The sequence below is a fragment of the Callithrix jacchus genome, chromosome 1, assembly GCF_049354715.1.
Source record: "Callithrix jacchus isolate 240 chromosome 1, calJac240_pri, whole genome shotgun sequence".
NCBI classification, from domain to species: Eukaryota; Metazoa; Chordata; class Mammalia; order Primates; family Cebidae; genus Callithrix; species Callithrix jacchus.
This window is the reverse complement of record NC_133502.1, coordinates 202,552,819-202,575,120: the sequence shown is the minus strand read 5'-3', so window position 1 is coordinate 202,575,120 and position 22,302 is coordinate 202,552,819. Positions and strand designations below refer to the sequence as shown.

Below are 22,302 nucleotides of genomic sequence, written 5' to 3'. Positions count from 1 at the left end.
CTGGGAGGCAGAGGTTGCAGTGAGCCAAGATCATGCCATTGCACTCCAGCTTGGGTGACAGGGCGAGACCGTGTCTCAAAAAAAAAAAAAAGAAAAGAAAAAAGAATTAGCAAATGCATGCTTGAAGCTTTTTTTGCCTATAGGAAAGTCATTTATGAACTAGTGAAACACACTTGACTTTCAATAGTAGCCTAGGCCTACTGACCACCATAAGAGAATCTCATTCTGAGAGGCAATAGAGTATGGGAACAAGGTATAAATTTTGGAGCCTGATAGTCCTGGATTCAAATTCTTATTATTTCTGTGTGACATAGGGGACATTTCTTAACCTCTCTGAGTCTCAAGTTCTTCATCTGTATACTTGGAATAGGACTGACCTTGCAAGGTGGACATAAGAAATAGTGATAGTAAAACGAATCTAAGTGATAGTTAACTAAGTGATAGTAAAACCTTGCAAATAGCAGGCACTCAATAAACAGTAAAAACTATTATTACTTTCTTATTTTCCTCCTTCTCTTTTATCTTCTCTTTCTTCTTAATAATGAAGTTATTAGTAACAATGCCAGGCAAGATGATTTTATAAAGGAATGGTCTAGATAGGAAGAAACACTACCAGGTGTTTCCATCTCTCCTCCCATTGAGTTTCACTTCAAGTCCTGAAAAGACTGGGGATGTCCTTGCAAGCTCTTCTTACTTGTGCTCTTGATTGAATTAGAAAGATGACTGTGATTCCCTCTCACTTACCTGCATCTTAAACTGACCTCCACAAAGCAACGTTTTCACTCCACATTTCTCCCTCTGAAATGCCTTTTCACTGTCCCCCTTTTTCATATCCCACCCACCATTATGTACTCAGCTCAGGTTCTCCCTTCCCCAGGAGCCTTTCCCAACCACAGCATGCCACACTCATCACTCCCCTATCTGAGACCCTGGTTGTTCTTACACTCCCCACAGCAGAATTGCACATCACTGTGGGCTCATCCAGGGCTGGGACAGGCCTCAGGGCAGTAGTTATAGGACACACAAAAATGTGAACCCCAACATAGTCTCAGGGTCATGGGAACCATCCCTATACAAGGCAACAAAATAATTTTCTTTAGCATTTTGCATTTGAGCCACATATATAACTGAAAAAGTCAGTGAGTGCCTTTCTAAGGAAAAATCAATCAAGGTAACATCGCTACTTTCTATGGCTCAGAGTAAGACCCTCTGGCACAGTCAGATCTCCTTTGGGTGCCAGGTATCTTGTCAGTTGAAAGTGGCCCACCATGTTTTCTTTTATTCTTTCATTTCAATCTTGAAATGAGACCTATGAGGTAGCAGCCCCTAACCCTCCTGCACTCGCTAGGAAACTTTCCCTTGACTAACATCCCAGGGACTTGTTCCACCTGCCCTAAGGAGGTTGACCTCCCTTAGCCCCATAGAAAAAGAAGCAAAGCTCCTGTTGATCCTCTCTCCAGAGCATCTGCTCCATGGATAATCATGATAATGGACACACCTGACCCAGGTGTTGATACTTTAATGCTTTCAGGACCCTTTTGCATCTATTAGCCCATTTGACAACAAGAAATGTGCACAGCACTTGGTGTTTTAGACTTTACAGAGTATATTCACAAGCACAGTTGAACCTTCACAATGGTTCTGCAAAATGTTGCATCACAGGATTGAGGCATCAGAGGCATGGGGGCCTCAAAGATGACCAGTGTGGAGAGATGCAGTGTGGGGGTGCTGAGGAGGACAGTGTGGGGCAATATGAAGAGCCTTGGACAGTGTTCACTTGGCTGCAGATTCCAGTCCTGTCTCTGACACCGTCCAAACTGTTTGGATTTAGGCAGGATGAGCTCCAACCCAAATGACAGCCTCGGGGGTAAATTAAGTCTCTCTTTTGTCCCTTCTAACTCCAGAGATGCATTGTTCAATGATCTACAATTTAAAGTTAAATGCCACTAGAGGACCTAGAAAAAATGGCAGACAGGAGGCAGAATGAAATTGCAGCTCCCACTCAGATGGACAGAGCAGCATGCAGAGACTCACATCATGAACTTTTGTACTAAGAACTACTGCAGGAATATACCAGGAAAGCCAAGAGGATCCACACCCTCTCTGAAGGAAGCAGATCGCTCCTGCAGGATCTGGGAGACAGCCTACACACTGTGAGTGCCCAAACTATGAAACTGGGAAAGGGGAATCATCTGCCCCCAAACACAGACCCTCACTGGGGAACCTGAAGGTCCCTATTATGGGAGAAGTATTTTAATAAATAGCACAATCAATGAAATAGTACCTCATATCTCAATACTAACATTGAATGTATGGCCTAAATGTTTCAATTAAAAGATATGGAATTGCAGAATGGATAAGAATTTATCAACCAAGTATCTTCTGCCTTCAAGAGACTCACCTAACACATAAGGACTCACATGAACTTAAGGTTAAAGGGTTGAAAAAGACATCCATGCAAATGGACAACAAAAGTGATCAGGAGTAGGTATTCTTATATTCTTTAAAGTTACAAAAGAAACTTTAAAACAAGAGCAGTTAAAAAAGACAAAGAGGAACATTATATAATGATAAAAGGCCTTGTCCAACAAGAAAATAGCACAATCCTAAATGTATGCACCTAATACTGGAGCTCCCAAATGTGTAAAAGTTACTACTAGACTTAAGAAATAAGATAGACAGGCCGGGCGCGGTGGCTCATGCCTATAATCCCAGCACTTTGGGAGGCTGAGGCAGGTGGATCACAAGGTGAAGAGATTGAGACCATCCTGGTCAACATGGTGAAATCCCATCTCTACTAAAAATACAAAAATTAGCTGGGCATGGTGGTGTGTACCTGTAGTCCCAGCTACTAGGGAGGCTGAGGCAGGAGAGTTGCTTGAACCCAGGAGGCGGAGGCTGCGGTGAGCCGAGATCACACCATTACACTCCAGCCTGGGCAACAAGAGCAAAACTCCGTCTCAAAAAAAAAAAAAAAAAAGGAAGAAAGAAGATAGACAGCAACACAATCATAGTGGAGGACTTCAATAATCCACTGACACCACTAGACAGATCATCAAGACAGAAAGTCAACAAAGAAACAATGGATTTAAACTATACCCTGGAACAAATGAACTTAACAGATATTTATAGAACATTCTACGCATCAACCACAGAATATACATTCTATTCATCAGTGCATGGAACATTCTCCGAGACAGACCATATGAGAAGACACAAAACAAGTCTCAATGAATTCAAGAAAATTGAAATTATATCAAGTACTCTCTCAGACCACAGTGAAATAAAACTGGAAGTCAACTTCAAAGGGAACCTTCAAAAGCATGCAAATACATGGAAAGTAAATAACCTGCTCCTGAATGATCATTGAGTCAACAATGAAATCAAGATGGAAATTTAAAAATTCTTTGAATTGAATGATAATAGTGACACAACCTATTAAAACCTCTGGATACAGCAAAGGAAGTGCTAAGAGGAAAGTTCATAGCCCTAAATGCCTACATCAAAAAGCCTTAAAGAGCACAATAGACAATCTAAAGTCATACCTCAAGAAACTAGAGGAACAAGAACAAACAAACCCAAACCCAGGAGAAGAAAGGAAATAACCAAGATCAGGGCAGTTAAATGAAAGTGAAACAAAACGAAACAAAAAAATATAAAAGATAAATGAAACAAAAAGTTGGTTCTTTGAAAAGATAAATAAAATTCATAGACCATTCAGAAGATTAACCAAGAAAAGAAGACAGAAAATCCAAATAAGCACAATTAGAAATGAAACAGAAGATATTACAACCAACACTACAAAAATACAAAAGATAATTCAAGGCTACTATGAACAACTTTATGTGCATATACCAGAAAACCTAGAGGAGATGGATAAATTTGTGGAGAGATACAACCCTCCTGGCTTAAATCAGGAAGAATTAGATACCCTGAGCAGACTATTAGCAAGCAGTGAGGTTGAAATGGTAATTTTAAAATTACCAATAAAATAAGTCCAGAAGCAGGTGGATTCACAGCTGAATTCTACCAGACATTCAAAGAAGAATTGGCACCAATCCTATTAACACTATTCCACAAGGTAGAGAAAGAGGGAATCCTCCCTAAATCATTCTATGAAGCCAGTATCACCCTAATACAAAAACCAGGAAAAGATGTAAGAAGAAGAAGACAACTACAGACCAATATCCCTAATGAACATAGATGCAAAAACCCTTAACAAAATACTAGCTAACTGAATCTGACAACATATCAAAAAGATAATACATCTTGATCAAGTGGGTTTCATACAAGGCATGCAGGGATGGTATAACATATGCAAGTCAGTAAGTTTGATATACCACATAAACAGAATTAAAAACAAAAATCACACGATCGTCTCAACAAACACAGAAAAAGCATTTGGCAAAATCCAGCATCCCTTTATGATTAAAGTCCTCAGCAAAATCAGCATACAATGGATATACCTCAATGTAATAAAAGCCATTTATGACAGACCCACAGGCAACATAATACCAAAAGAGGAAAAGTTGAAAGCATTCCCTCTGAGAATTGGAACAAGACAAGGATAACCACTTTCATCCACTTGTATTCAACATAGTACTGGAAGTCCTAGCCAGAGCAATTAAACAAGAGAAAGAAATGAATGGCATCCAAATCAGTAAAGAGAAAGTCAAACTGTTGCTAATTGCTGATGATACAATCATATACCTAGAAAACCCTAAAGACTTCTCCAAAATGTTCATAGAACTGATAAATGAATTTAGCAAAGTTTCAGGATACAAAATTAATGTATACAAATCAGTAGCTCTGCTATACCAACAGAGACCAAGCTGAGAATAAAATCAAGAATTCAACCCCTTTTACAATAGCTGCAAAAAAAAAAAAAAAAAAAAGACTTAGGAATATACCTAACCAAAGAGGTGAAAGACCTCTCCAAGGAAAACTACAAATACTGCTGAAAGAAATAGATGACACAAACAAATGGAAACACATCCCATGCTCATGGCTGGGTAGAATCAATATTGTGAAAATGATCATACTCCCAAAAGCAATCTACAAACTCAATGCAATTTGCATAAAAATACCACCATTATTCTTCACAAAGCTAGTACAAACAATCCTCAAATTCATATGGAACCAAAAAAGAGCCAACATAGCCAAACCAAGACTAAGCAAAAAGAACAACTCTGGAGGCATCACATTACCTGACTTTAAACTATATTACAAGGTCATAGTCACCAAAACAGCATGGTACTAATATAAAAATAGGCACAGAGACCAATGGAACAGAATAGAGAACCCAGAAATAAACCCAAATACTTAGAGTTAACTAATCTGTGACAAAGCAAACAAAAATATAAAGTGGGGAAAGGACACCCTATTCAACAAATACTGCTGGGATAATCGGCAAGCTACATGCAGGTGAATAAAGCTGAATCCTTGTCTCTCACCTTATACAAAAATCAACTCAGGAGAAGTCAAGGACTTAAATCTAAGACTTGAAACTATAAAAACTCTAGAAGATAACATCAGAAAAACCCTTCTAGATATTGGCTTAGGCAAAGACTTCATGACCAAGAACCCAAAACCAAATGCAACAAAAACAAAGATAAATAGATGGAACTTAACTAAAGAGCTTCTGCACAGCAAAAGGAACAGTCAGCAAAGTAAACAGACAACCCACAGAGTGAGAGAAAAGCTTCACAATCTATACTTTCCACAAAGGACTAATATCCAGAATCTACAAATAATTCAAACAAATTAGCAACAAAAAACTAATCACCTGCCTCTTGCAAGAATGCCCGTAATTTAAAAATCAAAAAATAATAGATGTTAGTGTGGATGTGGTGAAAAGGAAACACCTTTACTCTGTTGGTAGGAATGTAAACTAATATAACCACTATGGAAAACAGTATGGAAATTCCTTAAAGAACTAAAAGTAGAACTACCAATTGATTCAGCAATCCCACTACTGGGTATCTACCCAGAGGAAAAGAAGTCATTATACAAAACAGATACTTGCACATGCATGTTTATAGTAGCACAATTTGCAACTGCAAAATTATGGAACCAGTCCCAATGCCCATCAGTCAACAAGTGGATAAAGAAATTATGGTGTATAGATACATACAATGGAATACTACTCAGCCATAAAAAGAAACAAATTAACGGCATTGACAGAAACCTGATGAAACTGGAAACTATTATTCTAAGTGAAGTCACTCAGGAATGTAAACTCAAACATAAGTTCTCACTCATAAGTGGGAGCTAAGCTATGAGGATACAAAGTCATAAGAATGATACAATGGACTTTAGGGACTTGTAGGGAAAGGAAGGCAGGTGGGCAAGGGATAAAAGATTACAAATTGGGTTCAGTGTATAATGCTCAGGTGATGAGTGCACCAAAATCTCACATATCACTAAAGAACTTACTCATATAACCAAATATCACCTGTTTCCCAAAATGTATGGAGATAAAAAATTAAAAAATAATAAAATAATCAATAAATAAAGTTAAATGCCACTGAATGGCAAATATAACCAGCCACAGAGATTATTCCCATTCTACCCAGGCATCTGCCAACCTTCCCTAGCCTGAAGGGCAGCACAGATGGAACCTCTCTGATCATTCAAGCTTTTGTGCATGGGGAAGCTACATTTACCTTCCAGCAATCATGAGCTCTTTCTCAGATGCTCCCTTGCGGACCTTGGTGTAGATGTCCATGGTGAAGAGGGTGCTGGCACTGTTGAAGATGGAGGTCAGGGAGCTCATGAGAGAGGCCAACATGACCGACAGCATCAGGCCTCGCAATCCTGGAAAAGAAGGAGTTCTGAGTGGCATATACAGCAGCTCTTTTGTACTTGGAAAATACAAGGACTCCAGGTTTGTTTGCCTTCTGAAACCATGTCATGTTATCCAATTTATTTCTCCAAAAAGACTAGACGCTTTAAGAAGTGGCCTACGGCTTTAAATTTATTAGCCCATTATAAGCCCACAGCAGCCACAAAGAGTTGGAGACACAACATACTTGAGGTGAATACTTTGCAACTGGATGTGATGATGATGGTGATGGTGGTGATGGTGGTGGTGTGTATGTGTGTGTGTGCGTGTGTGTTTCCATCTGAGGGGATTTTTATAAGGTCTCTCACCTGAAATATTCATGATATAGCAGAGATTTAAACTATGATTCAAAAGATGAGGTTCTCAAGAAAGTAAAAAAGATATCCACAAATTGGGAGAAAATACACGCAAATCATGTATCTGATAAGGGCCAAGTATATAGAACATATAAAGAACTCCTAAAATTCAACTATAAAATGACATATCACCCAATTTAAAATGCCAAAGGATCTGAATAGACACTTCTCCAAAGCTATACAAATAGTCAATCATGACATGAAAAGATGCTTGACATCAGGGGAATTCAAATAAAAATCATAATGGGATAATACTTTGCACCCACTAGGATAGCTATAATAACAATTGTTTTATAATAACAAATTTTTTAAAAATAGTAATAACAAGTGTGAGTAGAGATGTGGAGAAATGGGAACATTCATATATTGCTGCCAGGAATGTAAAATGGTACAGCCACTGCAGAAAATAGTCTGGGTCAGGCAGTTCTTCAAATGATTAAACACTGAGCTTACCATATTACCTATCAATTCTATTCCTAAGTGGAATTTCATTTCTCTCTACCCAAGAAAAATGAAAACATATATCCACTTAAACACTCATACATTAATGTTTGTAATATTATTACTTAAAATAGCCAAAAAGGAGGAGCAACACAAATGTCCACCAAATGATAAGTGGATAAATAAAATGCATAAACAATTGACAAATGGGTAAACATGTGATGGAATATTATTCATCAATTAAAAGGAATGACATACAAATACATGCTATGACACAGATGAACCTTGCAAACATTACGTTAAGTAAAAGAAACAAGTTGCAAAAAAAACCCCTACATATTATATGATTCTATTTATATGAAATGTCCAGAATAGGCAAATCTAGGAATACAGGAAGTATATTAGTAAGAGGCTGCTCATTTCATTAGCAGGTATAGGATTTCTTTTTTTTTTTTTTTTTTTTTTGAGACAGAGTTTGCTCTTGTTACCCAGGCTGGAGACCAAAGGCATGATCTTGGCTCACCACAACTTCCACCTCCCAGATTCAAGCAATTCTCCTGCCTCAACCTCCCGAATAGCTGGGATTACAGGCATGTGCCACCATGCCCAGCTAATTTTTGTCTTTTCAGTAGAGACAGGGTTTCTCCATGTTGGTCAGGTTGGTCTTGAACTCCCAACCTCAGGTGATCAGCCCACCTCAGCCTCCCAAAGTGCTGGGATTACAGGCATGAGCACTGTGCCCAGTGGGTATAGGATTTCTCTACAGCATGACAAAAATTTTCTAAAATTTATTTCAGTGATGTTTGCACACACAATTGAATATACTTTAAAACCCACTGAATTGTACATTTTAAATGAGGGAATTGTATGGTAGGTGAATTTGAGCTCAATTACGTTTTTTGTGGTTTTTTTTTTTTTTTTTAAGACAAGGCTCTATTTCTAACTCTGATTTTTTTTTTTTTTTTTTTTTTTTGAGACGGAGTTTCGCTCTTGTTACCCAGGCTGGAGTGCAATGGCGCGATCTCGGCTCACCACAACCTCCGCCTCCTGGGTTCAGGCAATTCTCCTGCCTCAGCCTCCTGAGTAGCTGGGATTACAGGCACGTGCCACCATGCCCAGCTCTAACTCTGATCTTAAGCAAGTTACGTCCAGCTCTAGATCTCATTTCTTGATATGTTAAATGGGGATACTTTCCCAAATCAGAATACAGAATACTACATCTTCCCAAATCAGAAAACGAAACTCTTGTTATTGAAGTTTTCCTAGTCATGGGAAGCCTGTTTGGCTATAATCTCTATTATTCTTCCCATTCCAAGGAATACACATGGGTACACCTGCTGAGGCTAGAAGGCCAGGCCAAGCTGAGGACTCACTATCAAGAGTGTTACAGTCTCAGGAATAAAAGTAATCTTAGAATCACCTAGACCTGTCATCCATCTGATACATGAATCCCTCACAACACTTCCTTTGTCCAAACTCCACAGCAACCATAAATCTCCTCCTACCCTACAGGGAACCTGCCCTCAGACAGTTCTGAGGAGGCTGAAATCTACCCCTCTATGGCATCAGATGTAGTCCTTGTGGTACCCAACAGAACAGGTCTTACCCCTTATCCACTTTGCCATCCTTCATATATTCAAAGACAACTCATGTTCCCTTGAACTCTCTCTTCTCTATATTCCTATATAACTGCATTTGAGAGACCCAAATATTTAGAACTTCACTTATACCTCTTAAACATCAGCTTGTTAGAGCTGAGTCAACATTCATACCTCTTGAGGTCCTTTTGGAACATGATTCTGTCATTCCTCTAGGTTTCACATATTTAAATAATTTATGGTCTCACCTATAGCCTTGCAAGATTAATTATAAAGGCTGCCTATTCTAATTATTTTGTCATTTGTTGAGAGGGTTTTTTAAATGGTTCTTTCTGAGTTTGTATAGTGTACATTAGAAACCATTGGAAATAGAGAAGAAGTTATAAAAATCAAGTCCAATTATCTCATTTTTCAGTTGATAAAACAAAGGTCCATTTCAAGAAGTTAGTAAAAAGGGCTTTCAGCCCTAGCTCTGCCACTTATTCAGGGTTACCCTGCCCTGAAATTGGTAAGCTGGGACAGAACTTTTCCCTCTGTAGATACTCCTATCAAACCCCCATTCATTTATTTACTCAACCAATATTTGCTGAACATAATTTTACAGTAGTCCAGGCAAAAAAATAATGTCTATCAGACTAGGGTAACAGAAGTAAAAATAGAGAGAAGTACACTAGGAGACAATTTGATGTGGATTGGTGGGAGGATCACCTAGTTGCTAAGTAGAGGAGGCTGAATCTGCAAACGGAATGAAAAGGAGTGGCCAGGCCAGGTGCGGTGGCTCACACCTGCAATTCTAGCACTCTGGGAAGCCAAGGCAGGCAGATCACCTGAGGTCAGGAGTTTGAGACCAGCCTGACCAACATGGAGAAACCCCATCTACACCAAAAATACAAAATTAGTGGGACATGGTGGTGCATGCCTGTAATCCCCTCAGCTACTTAGGAGGCTGAGGCAGGAGAATCACTTGAACCCAGAGGTTGTGGTGAGCTTAGATCACACCATTGCACTCCAGCCTGGGTGACAAAAGCAAAACTCTGTCTCAAAAAAAAAAAAAAAGGGAAAGGAGAAGCAAAGAGGATGGGGAAAATTTGAAAAGACAAACAGATGAATACAATATGATGGAATCCAAGGGAAGAAAACAACTAAAGAAGAATGAGAGATTGATAATGCTGCCACTAAGGGGTCCAGTAAAGTGAGGAATGGAAAATATCTATTTGGTCTAGGGAGGTCATTAAGGAATGCAGTAGGTTGGGTGCAGTGGCTCAGGCCTGTAATCCCAGCATTTTGGGAGTCCGAGATGGGTAGATCACTTGAGGTCCAGAGTTTGAGACCAGTCTGGCCAACATGGTAAAACACCATCTCTACTAAAAATACAAAAAATTAGCGGGGCATGGTGGTGCATGTCTGTAATCCCAGCTACTCCAGAGGCTGGGCAGGAGAATCACTTAAACCCAGGAGGCAGAGGTTGCAGTGAGCTGAGATCACACCATTGCACCCTAACCAGATTTGTTTCCCTTGAGCCAGAATTAGGAGATTTTTCTTCAATGTGAAACATGACTGCCATCCCACAGGTCAACTGCAAAACTCTAGCTACTCAGAGTCACAGCTAAGTATTCACTCAATCTTCTAGGAAAACAGATTCTTTTTTTTTTTTTTTTTTTTTTTGAGTCAGAGTCTTACTCTGTCACCCAGGCTGGAGTGCTGTGGCATGATCTTGGCTCACTGCAACCTCTGCCTCCCAGGTTCAACCGATTCTCCTGCCCAGCCTCCTGAATACCTGGGATTACAGACACGCACCACCTTGCCCGGCTAATTTTTGTATTTTTAGTAAAGAAATCTTGCCTCTTTCCCTATGCGTTTCTTTGGAAGAGCACAGAAGTCAATTCAGTCTCCAGGTAAAACCCCTTGGACCTAGTTCAAGCCTTTATGTTAACATCTTTTGGAGAGGTTTTTAAAAATATGCTCTAACTGGCAAGTAAAAATTGTATATATTGAGGTTGTACAATATGACGTCTTGAAATATGTATACATTGTGGAATGGTTCAACTGAGCTAATTAGCATAGGCATTACCTTATGTACTTGTCACTTTTTGTGGTGGGAACACTTAAAATCTACTCTTGCAATTTTCAAGTATACAATACATTGCTATTAGCTATAGTCACTATGTTGTACAATAGATACCTTGAACTTGTTCCTCTTAACTGAAATTTTGAATCCATTGACCAATATCTCCCCAGCTCCTGACCCCAACCCCTAATAACCACCATTCCACTCTCTGCTTCTACAAATTTGACTTTTTAAGGCTCTACATATTCGTGAGAATATGTGGTATTTGTTTGAGTCTAAATTATTTCACTAACTATAATGTTTCCCGGGTTCATTCATGTTGTCATAAATGACAGAATTTCCTTCTTTCTTGAGACTGAATAGTATCCCATTGTGTATATACTATATATTACATTTTCATTATCCATTCATCTATTCATTCATTAATCGGCACTTATGTTGCTTCCACATTTTGACTATTGTGAACAATGCTATAGTGAACATGGGAGAGCAGATATCTCTTCAACATACTGATTTCATTTCCTTTGTATATATGCCCAGTCATGGGATTGCTGGATCATATGGTAGTTCTATTTTCAATTATTTGAGGGACCACCATCCGGTTTTCCATAATGGGTGTGCTATTACATCCAATGTTGGAGAGCTTTGAAAAACCTTCAATATGCATTAGGAAACGCCATGTTTTTCTCTAACGAGTTTTCGGATCATCTCCTTTCCAAGCCTGACTGATGGGCAAGTCCCAGAACTCATAAACCCAACCAAGTCATATGTCTCCTTCCCACTGAAAGAGGACATGTCCAGAAACTGAAGATACCCACAATGATGCTTTCCTTCCTAACCCCCCAGTTAAGAAATAGCTTTGCCCAGAAGGTCCTCAGAAATCTAGGTGATGCCTAAACCCAATCAGCCTCCCAAGAAAGATTCTACAAAGCTCCCAAGAAAGACTCTCACCATTGGGCATGAGCTCCACCACCAAGGTTGGATAGGCGATGTTGGTACAGCCAACCTTGGTACCGCAATATTTCTCACATTCTGAAGGGACAACACAGGCAATTTTGTCTGGGAAGAGATAAAGAGCCATGTCAGCAAGCAGACATTGGGGAAATAGCAAGCAGACATTGGGGAAATATTTCCTAAATTCACCTTCTTAAAACAAGGCTTCAAACAGGATATTCTTTCCCAAGGCCCTGAAATGGTTCCTCAAGAGTACAGCCCTTCACAGAGCCCTTTGGTGCCTGCCCTGCCCTGCTGGCCCTGATACATTGATGCATCTTCTGACTAAAGAAGAAAGACAATTTCTAGGCAAAGGAGGAAAGGAATCAAAGAAACGCTCAGGGTGGGAGAAAAAGGGCAAGAGATTGAGCAACAATTGAGCAACTATTATTAGGGAGAAGTAACCTGGGGGCATCTCATAACTTTATAGAAGATTTGAAAAAAAAGTAGAGAGAGAGAAATCAATTGTCAACATAAAAATACCATGGAAGACAATTCCAAAGTTTCCCTCAAGTTGCTCATTGTCTAGCACAGGAACAATAATGCGTGTATATGAATGCAAGAAATAAAAAAGAGGGCCAGGCGTGGTGGCTTATGCCTGTAATCCCAGCACTTTGGAAGGTCAAAGCAAGAAGATCACTTGAGACCAGGAGTTCAAGAGCAGCCTGAGCAACACTGCAAAACCCCATCTCTTAAAAAAAAAAAATTATAAGTTAGGCAGCCATGGTGGTGCACACCTGTCCCAGTTGCTCAGGAGGCCGAAGCAGGAAGATCACTTGAGCCCAGGAGTTGAAGTTGGAGACTGCAGTGAGCTATGATCACGCAAGTGCACTCTAGCCTGGGTGACAGAGTGAGATCCAGTCTCAAAAAAAAAAAAAAAAAGGAGGAAGCAGAAAGCTATAGAGCTTTAGAAGTGACTTGGAAACAGAAGAAGGGAGAGTGACCTGTGAGTCCAGAAGTTATTACCTGTGTACAGAATGCGGCTGATCATTCCTGGCATCACCATGATGAACATGGGCAGCAGCTTCAGGTACCCACACAGGGTGCAGCCAGCCTTCACATGAGACATGTTCTTGGCTGAGAGGCAGCGCTGCACAATGACCTGCCAGAAAAAGCCCAGTAAGGGAGGTGTGCAGACCAGAGACCCTATGACACCCTTGTACTTCCCAGCCTTACCATCCTGGGTCCTTGACCTGGCACTCGTGTGTCACTGGGGTGTGGCAACTCACAAACCACCTGAGCTCTCCCCTCCCCATCCCAAGCCTACAAACCACAGACAGACAGGAGTTCCTGTAGTGCCCAGGGGAAGACTCTGTCCATCCCGCACATCCAGCTTGGGTACCTGATCTGTGCACCAGTACCACAGGGCAAGGATGGACATCCCAAAGATGAGCCCAGGCCATGGCAGGTCTCCCTTGAGGGGATCTCGGAAGATGTGGAAGGAGTCGGCCCTCGGAAGGTAGCATTCTTCCTTAATGGTGGTGTTACCATCAGAAATCACAGTTGGAGTGGCATTCATGTATTTTTCCATGAAGGCGTCATAGCCTCCCACTTCATGAAAAGCTGGAACACATTGGTACAGAAATGAACATTCTGAAACCTTCAACTCTTCATAGCAGCTTCCTTCCATAGATGCCTGAGAAACCAAAAGAACCTAACCCACGACAGAGCCCTCACTGAGTGCCATCGGGCAAGTCACCTTCCATTCTGAGCTGCAGCTTTCTCATCCATAGAATGAGATTAATAGTCCTGCCCAACCCCCTTTGGGGGCTACTATGGGGATCAAAGCTATAACTTGTAAAAGTGTTCCAACTTTAAACCTCTTCATAATAGGGAAGGGATTTTTATTTCATCAAAGAAAGACTTCAGGGAACGATCCAAGATGGCCGGGCTGATCGATAACAGCTTGGGATTGCAGCTCTCAAAGCGCAGAGAACTAGAGGACACCACACTTTCAGACAAATTCTGGTCGCTCACGGAGCAGAAGATCCCCAGTGGAGGAACCACACAGGTCACCAGCGCGACTCTTGTGGCCGGCGCAGCAGTTTCGCTGGCACCTTGGCGAGGTAGCTCTCAGAGCAGAGTAAACAGGGCTGGCGGCCGGGAGCGGTGGCTCACGCCTGTAATCCCAGCACTTTGGGAGGCCGAGGTGGGTGGATCACGAGGTCAAGAGATCGAGACCATTCTGGTCGACATGGTGAAACTCTACTAAAAAATATAAAAAATGAGCTGGGCATGGTGGTGCGTGCCTGTAATCCCAGCTACTCAGGAGGCTGAGGCAGGAGAATTGCCTGAACCCAGGAGGCGGAGGTTGCGGTGAGCCGAGATCATGCCATTGCATTCCAGCCTGGGTAACAAGGGCGAAACTCCATCTCAAAAAAAAAAAAAAAAAAAAAAGGGCTGGCTCCTCTTCTGACCGAGGCTTGGAGGACCCACGCGGGTCGCCAGCACAACTCTTGTGGCCGGCGCAGCGGCTCCACCGGCACCTCGGCGCGGCAGCTCTCGGAGCAGAGTAAACAGGGCCGGCTCCCCTTCTGACCGAGGTTTGGAGGACCCACAAGGGTCCCCAGCATGACTCCTGAGGCCGGCACAGAGGCTGTGACGGCACCTCAGCGCGGCAGCTCTCGGCGCAGAGTAAACGAGACTGGTTCCCCTTCTGACCGAGGTTTGGAGCCCCGGGAAGGCAGAGTCACCCATTACGGACACAAGAAGGAAGCCAGACAGGAGAATCCTGGGCAGAAAAGCACCAGCAGTCTTAACGCCACTGTTCTGACCCTGGGAACTAACAACTTGGACGTCCACTCAAGAGACCTAATCTGAAAGTTGGTAATTTCAAAGACGACAGGTGGATAAATTTACAATGATGGGAAGAAACCAGCGTAAAAAGGCTGAGAATACTCAAAATCAGAACGCCTCTCCCTCTAAAGATGAGCACAGTTCCACATCAACAATGGAACAAGGCTTGATGGAGAACGAGCGCATCCCAATGACAGAATCACACTTCAGGGAATGGATAATAAGAAAATTCTGTGAGTTAAAAGAACATGTTGTAGCCCAACGTAAAGAAACTAGGAACTTTGAAAAAAGGTTTGACGAAATCCTAATGAGAATAGACAACTTAGAGAGGAATATAAGTGAATTAATGGAACTGGAGAATACAATACAGGAACTCCGGGAAGTATGCACAGGTTTAAACACTCGAATTGTTCAAGCAGAAGAAAGGATATCAGAGGTGAAAGTCCAACTTAATGAAATAAAACAAGAAGACAAGATTAGAGATAAAAGGATAAAAAGGAATGAGCAAAAAGTCTCCAAGAAATGTGGGACTATGTGAAAAGACCAAATTTACATTTGATAGGTGTACCTGAATGCAACGGAGAGAATGAATCCAAGCTGGAAAATACCCTTCAGGATATTATTCAGGAAAATTTTCCTAAACTAGCAAAACAGGTCAATATTCAACCCCAGGTAATACAGAGAACACCACAAAGATATTCCTCAAGAAGAGCAACCCCAAGGCACATAATCGTTAGATTCACCAGGGTTGAAACGAAAGAGAAAATACTAAGGGCAGCCAGAGAGAAAGGTCAGGTTACCCACAAAGGCAAGCCTATCAGACTTACAGCAGATCTCTCAGCAGAAACTCTACACGCCAGAAGAGAGTGGGGGCCAATATTCAATATCCTCAAAGGACAGAACCTTCAGCCCAGAATTTCATATCCAGCCAAACTAAGCTTCACAACTGAAGGAAAAATGAAATCTTTTATGAACGAGCAAGAACTCAGAGATTTTATTACCACCAGGCCTGCTTTACAAGAGCTTCTGAAAGAGGCATTACACACAGAAAGAAACAACCACTATTAGCCTTACTAAAAATATACCAAAAAGTAAAGAGCATCAACATAAAGAAGAATTTTCATCAACAAATGGATCAGCCAGTTAACATCAAATGGCAGTAATCCTAAATTTAAATCGACTAAATCCCCCAATCAAAAGACACAGCCAAAACCCAACGGCATGTTACATCCAGACCTGTTTCACATGCAAGGATACACAAAGACTCAAAACAAAGGAATGGAGAAAGATTTACCAACCAAATGGAGAGCAAAAATAAATTAATTAATAAATAAAAAGCAGGAGTCTCGTATCAGATAAAATAGATTTTAAAGCAACTAATATAGTGGTAAAAGGATCAATGCAACAACAAGAGCTAACGATCCTAACACCCAGATACATAGAGACTTAGATTCAATGAGACAGAAAATTAATAAGGATATCAAGGACTCGAACTCAGATACGGAACAAGTAAACTTAATAAATATTTATAGAGCTCTCCACATCAAATACATAAAATATACATTCTTGTCAATACCACATCATACCTACTCATAGGTTTAAATGAAACATTGATTGGCCATTATTAATACCCATTTTTTTCAGAATAAAGCAATATTTCTGTTCACCCTCCCTCTCTCTCTTCCTCTTTCTTTCTCTCCTTTACTCATTTTTTCTTTCTTCTTTTCTTCTCTCAAAAAAAGAAATCAACTTGTAAACCTCTAGATCCAGGTCGGCAATGTCTCTCACATTGCTTGAATTCCTTCCTTCCCTTCCCTTCCCTCCCTCCCTCCCCCCTTCCTCCCTTCCTTCCTTCCTTCATCCCTTCCTTCCTCCCTCCCTTCCTCCTTCCCTCCCTTCCTGCCTTCCTCCCTTCCTCCTTCCCTCCCAAAAAAAAAGACTTCAGTTTGGGACTACATACAAAGACCCTGTTTTTTTCCCTCACCCTCTGATGTCAGCCATGGCCTTTGGGACCTTGGACCCAGACCTACTACCCCTGGACCCAGCAATGTTGTAGGATGTACAGGGAATGAATAAGAAATCTGGAACCTGCCACCTCTCAATTGTGTGTCCTTGAATAAGTCATTCCACTGCCTGCCTTGCTAACACCCAGGGCCTACTGAGGAAAACCAAATGAAAGTCCTGAGAAAACAGAAGAGTGGAAGGCAAATACAAGTCTTTGCAGGATACACAGTGAGCCTTGAGCACCTAGAAATAAAATGTACTTTCTATTCTCCCACAACAAGTACCTTACATCTAGGTTTTCCAATCTTGTCTGTAAGATAGACAAGTAAAATTGCAACAATAAAAAAAAATGGAGGGTCAACACTGAGTAGCCAAGTTTTTAATTTTGCCAAATAGAGACATTAAAGGGAACATTAGCACCTACTATCAACAATTTATAAAAGAAAAGACATTTGACATCAAAATGTAGATAAGACATAGCCTAAGATTAAAAACACAACATTTGAATAGATTTAGTTTGATGGATATTTAGCCTTATCCTTTTTTGTGCAGTTTCTCTGCAGACAGACACCATATGATAATATGGCTCACAGCACAACCACCTAGCCCAGACTGGTAAAAGAGAGAAGCAGAAAATCCAGGACCAGCCCCAACCTCAGTCTTCCAGGGATGAGGAAGCTGACCCAATAAGGGTTGGACTCTTATTTCTCACATCTCCACAATGATAGCCCACCTAGGCTGGACTCTCCCTTTGGAAGGGCAGAGCACGCCTCAGCTCACTGAGAGAGAGTGGGACTTGCCTTTCTCTTTCTGAGGCCCTCTATTTCTGCTCCCACTTCCTCAGCCTGCCCAGGCCCTACTTACCAAACCCAGTCAGGATTAAAGATCCCACCAGCATGATCACCGTCTGCAAGGTGTCCGTGTAAATCACCGCTGCCAGTCCCCCTAAGCAGGCAAGAAGAAAACACACCTGACCTTGTGTAGAGGGCGACCTGTCTACCTGCTTCTTTCCCCACTCTCTGCTCTCTACTTCCTGCTGGCCTTCTGAGAACACCCCCACAGTCATCCACCTGCCTTTCCTTCCTTCCCTCCCTTGTCCTGTTACAGTATTCTGCTACTGAGCATGTTCCCACAGCTCCACCTGTCATAGAAGTGGAGAATGTTTCTCCCTACTTGAGGGTAGAGTCTGGCATGACCCTTTGAGCCAGAAGATGGCTTAAAGGAGATGGCTTCTCTGTGGTAAAAGGAAGCATCTTCCACACAGGAGGCAGGGAGGAGCAAAGAGCTGGCTGTGGAGATGGTGGGACATCACCAAATTGGCACATTTCAAAGGGCCACTTCTATGTCCACCTTTTTCTCAATCCCCAAAGCTGTGGGGTTCCAATCAAGCAGCAAGTTCTAAAGCTGATCCCTCCCACTTCCAACAAGGAGGCAGAGTGACCCCTCTTCTAAGGAGCCCCAATTTCTATTCACGAACCAATTTCTTGGGTTGCCACTTGAGTCTTCCTCTAAAACCTCTGTGTGTAAGTCGCTTCCTTTCTCCCTCTCTACAGGGGCTCCCAGTCCCTGACACATCAAATCCAAGGCCTCTGTCTAGCTTTCAAAGCCCCTATACTGTGACCTCATTTGAACTATCAAGGCGTATGGTCCCCACAAACTCCATGATCCTTCAATGACTAACCTCCTCCAGCCAAGAGCATCTGAATGCCCACCCTGCCTCTACTCCCCTGTGCTCACTTATTTCTGCACCTGCTACTGCCCTGATTCTCCCACCTTAGTTACATCATCTCCACAACTCACAGCGTACAGCTCTGCATGTACTCCTGTGAGAAGCTGCCCTGACTAACCCAGCCAACACCTCAGCTTTCCAAAACCACTCATATAACTTATAGGGTCTGTGAGTGGGGACTAAGCAAATACCGCACTCCCAAACTGTTATCTGAGTATATCTTTCCTCCTCAAGAGGAGAAACCACCTCTCCTTCTTGGATTTATCCTTAACTAGTGTCTAATCCCAAGCTGGGTTTGATGTGCTAGTTTATTTAAATGGACTCACCTGTAATTGTGTAAAGGGCAGTGATTGCCAATAAGAGAAAGATGGCCAAATACAGATTCAGGCCTAAGGCCAGATTGATGAATATGGCCCCCGAGAAGATGTCTGCCTGGAAGGAGAGGAGAGGCGGAGTTAGGAGGGACAAAGGTCAGCTGCTTACGGGGTCTATGGTCTCTCTATTCTTGATTTTCCAAGCAAGCTTTATTCAAGATGATAATAGGTATTCCATGAGAAAAATAATTCCATGGTCAAAAAGGTCTGTAAAATACTAAACAGAGTTAAGGAAGTTTCTTTGCCACAGAACTTTTCTGAGCCTTTAATATACGTCATGTATGGTCGTCCGCAGCAGGGGAAGGTGGTATGTGATGCCTCACAAACTCATTGAACTATGGAACCCTTTTTGCCATAACACTTAGAGGTTCCTTGCAAGTTAACTGTAGACTGTTGCTCTGAGCTATTGTCCATTTTTTGCACCTCAGTGTACACAGGTTTATCGGAACTCATTCCCAAAAGCAAGTCTGAGTGCTGGAGAGTCCATGAGTGGGAAACCCACCCCCACCCAGGAGTGGAGAGAAACTTAGCAAGATCATACTTTTATCTCCCCGACCCAGATGCAGTTCATCTTGACTCAAACACAACCAGAACATCACCAAGCATCTTTTACATAGCAGGCTGGTACTTGCTGGTTTTATTTAGGTTACTTCATGTAATTTTTGAGAAAACTGCTCCCTCTTCACTCCTGAATTCTTCATGCAATTCTTCCACCTTCACCCTTTCTCCTCCTCCCTGTCACTTTTGGCTCTCTCCTAATGAACCTTCTACCTGGCTGGATGGTGCAGTTGTTCATATAAACCAGCAGAGAGCAATAGGGTCACCCCAAATACAGGTTCATGTTATCTCCAAAACAGTATCAGGGAGGGTAGTATTAAGGGATGATCATGGTGAGTCTTTTGTTTTCAAATCTCCAGGTGTGGGAGAAACTGGACTTCCCTTAGATGGAATGAACGCAGGAGCTGTTTCACTGCACAAACCCTAACATTTCACAGCATGCAAACAGCTCCCAGGCAGCGCTTTGGGAATGGGCCAGCAGGGTTGGACTCTTATTTCTCACATCTCCTCTTACATCTTGCATCTCCTCTCCAGTCCCATTTCCCAGTCCCCACCTCACTGCTGATCCTGAGGGCCCTCCAGTGTTTAAGATTCTCCACCACACTTGCCTGCCCCTCCTATGAGAATCTCTTATTCCCTTCCTCCGTTAGTCAGCAGAGAGCACATCTAATACCGACTCCATGCTTCTAAGCTAACACATGAGCCCCAGAGGGTGAGTGAGTCAACCCCCTCCCCCAAGACAGGCCTTTTGAGGACCAGATGCCTTAGTTCCCCTCTGCCCAGACCTCCTCTGAAGATTCTCTTGCCCAGGGGACCCAGCGTCACCATCTTTCCTGGTGAAGGAGGGGAGGTAGAGCCAGGAGGTGGGAAGAGAGACCAGTGAGTTAGAAATAAACTCCTCTCTCCCTGGGGTTGGCAGTCAGAAGAACCAGCATTTTAGGTCCAGTGCCACCATTCTAGGCCTGCAAGCCTTTGGGCAAAACATCTCCCCTCTCTAATTCTCAGTGTCCTCATCTTTATGCAGGAAGTCCTGGCTCCAGAGGTTCATGATTCTCAGTGGTTGGAAGTGGGAAAGGCCTGCAGTGAGGAAAGCATTCTCCTCCTGGCTTCTGGACCACTTCCATTCTGCATTGCCCTCTGCAGTGTCCCAAGAGGAAGAAGGGCCCCCTGCTGCACAGAAGTCTTACCAAAGGTGAAATGGCCACTTCTTCCTGTCTCTGCATACTGGGCCACTTGAAATCATAATGTATATTTATAATGCTGGTCCCTCTCCTCTCATGCCTCTATACAGTCACATAAAGTTATCTAAATTCAAGGGGCCCCATTCACTGATTGCAGTAAAATTCTGTTAAATGCACACACTTTAATTTGGTGGATTAGCTAATAAATATAAATAAGCTAGGAAACGATTACAAAGGTGATACTGCCTTTAAAATGCCCTTGGTTCATTTATTTTCCAGAGTAGTTAATTTTTAATGCTTTATGACAACACGCCATAGTAGACGATGATCCCCTCATTAATATGTGCCTTGCTGTCATTAGTCACAAATAAGTAACACATAAGTTCTAAGATAATGCTATAAATGACCTCTATAAAGACCTCTGAAAAGTACTGGACCAATAGAAATCTTGTTTTTATGGTATTCTATTTTCTTCTAACAGTACAGATAAAGAATTCTGAAGAAACCTCCCTGGTGAACTGAAGAAACCTAGGACAAATTCTTCCTCATATGTGTCCTTCTAACTTCAGAGATGAATTCTTCCCTGGGCATGCCAAAGGCCAGCCTGGGAATACCTTATCTAACCTCACATAGGTGACTCCAGCTGAGCAAACCGACTCTAGTCTGGGTGCTCTGACATTAGTCTTTAGTTATTCCTAGCTGCCAAATGAACCCACTAGGGTTGTTTTGCTTTTTTTTCTTCATGTTCAGAGACTTTTACAATTTACCAAAGACTTTCAAGTGCATGCATTATTTTGATCCTCAAAACACCGAAAAGTAAGGGACCTCCTTTCTGGAATATTTTCTACAGAGAGCAAGGGTTTTTTTTTAAAAAAAAAAAAAAAAACACAAAAAAAATGTGTAGAATTTACTTTTAAAATAAGATCTCAAATAAAATAATGTATGTGTTGGGGGTTAAAAATAAACAACATAGGCTGGGCACAGTGGCTCATGCCTATAATTCCAGCACTTTGGGAGGCTGAGGCAGGTGGAACACATGAGTTCAGGAGTTTGAGACCAGCCTGGCCAACATGGTGAAACTCCATCTCCACGAAAAATACAAAAATTAGCCAGGTGTGGTGGCCCATGCCTGTAGTCCCAGCTAATTTGGAGGCCAAGGCAAGAGAATTGCTTGAACCCAGGAGGCAGAGGTTGCAGTGAGCCAAGATCATGCCACTGCACTCCAGCCGGGGTGACAGAGCAAGACTCTGTCTCAAAAAAAAAAAAAATTTTTTTTTAAACCATTGAAGTTATACACTGAAAAGTAAAAGTAGCCCAAAAGTGACCACTGTCACTTTTGTCCCCCAGAGGATTTTTAAAT

At 41.9% G+C, this 22,302-nt stretch overlaps 1 protein-coding gene across 3 annotated transcripts in view; it reads right to left on the bottom strand.

The window, feature by feature from the left end:
- The window catches only part of SLC5A1 (solute carrier family 5 member 1), a 145,306-nt gene that overhangs the window by 17,198 nt on the left and 105,806 nt on the right, over nucleotides 1-22,302 (bottom strand). For all 3 annotated transcript variants that reach the window (XM_078339114.1, XM_078339113.1, XM_002743701.6), the window contains 6 exons: nucleotides 19,156-19,261; nucleotides 17,965-18,045; nucleotides 13,643-13,863; nucleotides 13,267-13,402; nucleotides 12,259-12,366; nucleotides 6,666-6,816 (listed from right to left, as the gene is read on the bottom strand). In XM_078339114.1, the coding sequence (XP_078195240.1) occupies nucleotides 6,666-6,816; nucleotides 12,259-12,366; nucleotides 13,267-13,402; nucleotides 13,643-13,863; nucleotides 17,965-18,045; nucleotides 19,156-19,261 (803 nt within the window). The remainder of the gene's footprint in view (nucleotides 1-6,665; nucleotides 6,817-12,258; nucleotides 12,367-13,266; nucleotides 13,403-13,642; nucleotides 13,864-17,964; nucleotides 18,046-19,155; nucleotides 19,262-22,302) is intronic.